We start from the raw sequence: 2500 nt of genomic DNA on the forward strand, positions 1-2500 counted from the left end.
ATTTATTTATTTATTTATTTATATATTTATTGTTTCTTACTTGTCTCAATTTGCTGCCGCCCAGCGACGTCTCTGGCGAGTCTCTATTGAGCAGCAGCAGCAGCAATAGCAGCAGCAGCTGCTGCAGCAACAGCAACAGCAACAACAGCAGTAGCAGCAACAGCAGCAGCTGCAGCAACAGAAACAGCAGCAAATGCTGCAGCGCTACTTCAGCAAAGTCTCTCAACTCTGCAGCTAGCTACAGCTCGCTGCAGCAACTGCAGCACTTCTGCTGCTGCTCTCAGCACAGAACTGTTTGCAGCAGCAAGCAGCAGCAGCAAGCTGCAGCAGCAAGCTGCAGCAGCAAGCTGCAGCAGCAAGCTGCAGCAGCAAGCTGCAGCAGCGTTTGCGAGTGGGTTGTTGCTGTTGAGGTTCGTCTTCATTAACTTGTCTCTCTTCTAACAACTTTTTATTAATTTATTTCTTTTTATTTATTTGTCTCCTTCTGTTTATTATTATATATTTATATTTATTTATATTTATATTTATATTTATTTATATTTATATTTATTTATATTTATTTATATTTATATATTTTTATTTATTTGTCTCCTCCTGTCTTCCGTCACCCCAGACCGAGTGTCGGGTTTAAATAAATAAAATAAATAAATTTAATAAACAAATAAATTAAATAAATTAAATAATTAAATATAAAAAACGGGTTATATAAATAAAATAAACAATTAAGAAGAGACAGACATAAAAAGAAGCTCGAGAGCGAGCGAAGAGACAGAAAAATAAATAAAGATAAGATATATATTTATATATTCACTTCTGCAAATCAACACCTCGTTGTAGCAGCAGCAACAGCAGCAGCAGTAGCAGCAGTAGCAGCAGCAACAGCAGCAGCAGCACAAGCAGCAGCAGCAGGAACAGCAGCACATCTGATCCACTGCAAATCCCGTGCGGTGTCTGTACACCTACAGCTGCAGCTGCAGCAGCAGCAAAGCAGGCAGTACGAGAAGGGGCTGCTACAGCAAAGCCTAAGCAGGTGGAAGTTGAGATACACCACGGAGGCTGCTGCTGTTGCTGTTGCTGTTCCTGCTGCTGCTGCTCCCTCTACGCTAAGCCTCATTAAAAGCAGCAGCAGCAGCAGCAGCAGCAGCTGTTCCGCTACCAGCAGCTGCTGCAGCAGCAACAGAGGACACTCAGATGTGCAGCAGTGATAGCAGCACTATCTGCCGTAGCGGCAGCAGAAGCAGCGGCAACAGCAGCAGCAACAGCAGCAGAAGCAGCAGCAATAGCACCAACAGCAGCAGCAACAGCGCGAGAAACAAGAGCGACAGCACCAACAGCAGCAACTGCACAAGCAGCAGCAGCAACAGCGTCCGCAGCACGATATACAAGAGTAACAACTGCAGCAACAGCACCAACAGCAGCAACAACCGCAGCAACAGTACAAACAGCAGCAGCAACAGCAGCAGGAACACCAGCAGCAATAGCAGAGAAGCAAGAGCAACAGCAGCAACAGCAGCAGCAACAGCAGCAACGGTACCAGCAGCAGCAACAGCAGCAGCAGCAGAAACAGTAACAGCAACAGCAGCAACAGTAGCAGCAACAACAGCAGCAACACCACCTGCAGTAACGGCACGAGAAACAAGAGCAACAGCAGCAACAGCAGCAGTAGCAGCAACAACAGCAGCTACAGCACGAGAAACAAGAGCAATGGCACCAACAGCAGCAGCAACAGCACCAACAGCAGCTGCAAGAGCACCAACAGCAGCAGCAACAGCAGCAACAACACAAACAGCAGCAACAGCAGCAATAGCAGCAGCATCAGCACCAAACGCACCAACAGCAGCAGCATCAGCACCAATAGCACGAGAAACAATAGCAACATCACCAACAGCAGCAGCAACAGCACCAACAACAGCAGCAAGAGCACCAACAGCAGCAACAGCAGCACCCACAGCAGCAACAGCACCAACAGCAGCAGCAGCAGCACCCAACAGCACCAACAGCAGCACCCAACAGCACCAATAGCACGGGAAACACGAGCAACAGCACCAACAGCAGCACCAACAACACGGGCTGCACGAGCAGCAGCAGCACGAGCGGCACCAGCAGCAGTAGCACGAGCGGCAGCAGCAGCAGCAGCAGCAGCAGCACGAGCGGCACCAGCAGCAGCAAGTAAAGTCGGCAGCAGCATCTTAAAGTGGTTTGTTTGCAGTAAATATTTAAGAAATAGAATAATAAAAATAAAATAAATAGAAATTAAGGCAAATATTTTGTTTATTTAATAAAACAATACACGAAGACAGACGCAAGCAGACGCACAGCAGCATCAGCACCACTGTCGGGAGCGCCGTGCAGCAGAATGCTGAAAGTATTGATATATCAAGATTAAAATTATAAATAAAGTGTAAATAATAAAATATATTAAATAAATTAAATAAATTAAACTAATATATCAAATGATTTATTTAATTCTATGCAATTTTTCCTGCTGCACCGTGCAGAC

At 45.7% G+C, this 2500-nt stretch overlaps 1 protein-coding gene across 1 annotated transcript; it reads left to right on the top strand.

Moving 5' to 3' along the window:
* Nucleotides 1-1191: 1191 nt before the first annotated feature.
* Nucleotides 1192-2022, top strand: EAH_00042060 (hypothetical protein; the record flags this gene model as incomplete). The annotated part of the gene is made up of 1 exon (XM_013395100.1): nucleotides 1192-2022. The coding sequence occupies one exon, from the start codon at nucleotides 1192-1194 to the stop codon at nucleotides 2020-2022; it is 831 nt and encodes a 276-aa protein (XP_013250554.1).
* Between the last annotated feature and the right edge of the window lie 478 nt (nucleotides 2023-2500).

The sequence above is a fragment of the Eimeria acervulina genome, genomic scaffold (genome assembly GCF_000499425.1).
Source record: "Eimeria acervulina Houghton genomic scaffold, Eah_scaff540, whole genome shotgun sequence".
NCBI lineage: Eukaryota > Apicomplexa > Conoidasida > Eucoccidiorida > Eimeriidae > Eimeria > Eimeria acervulina.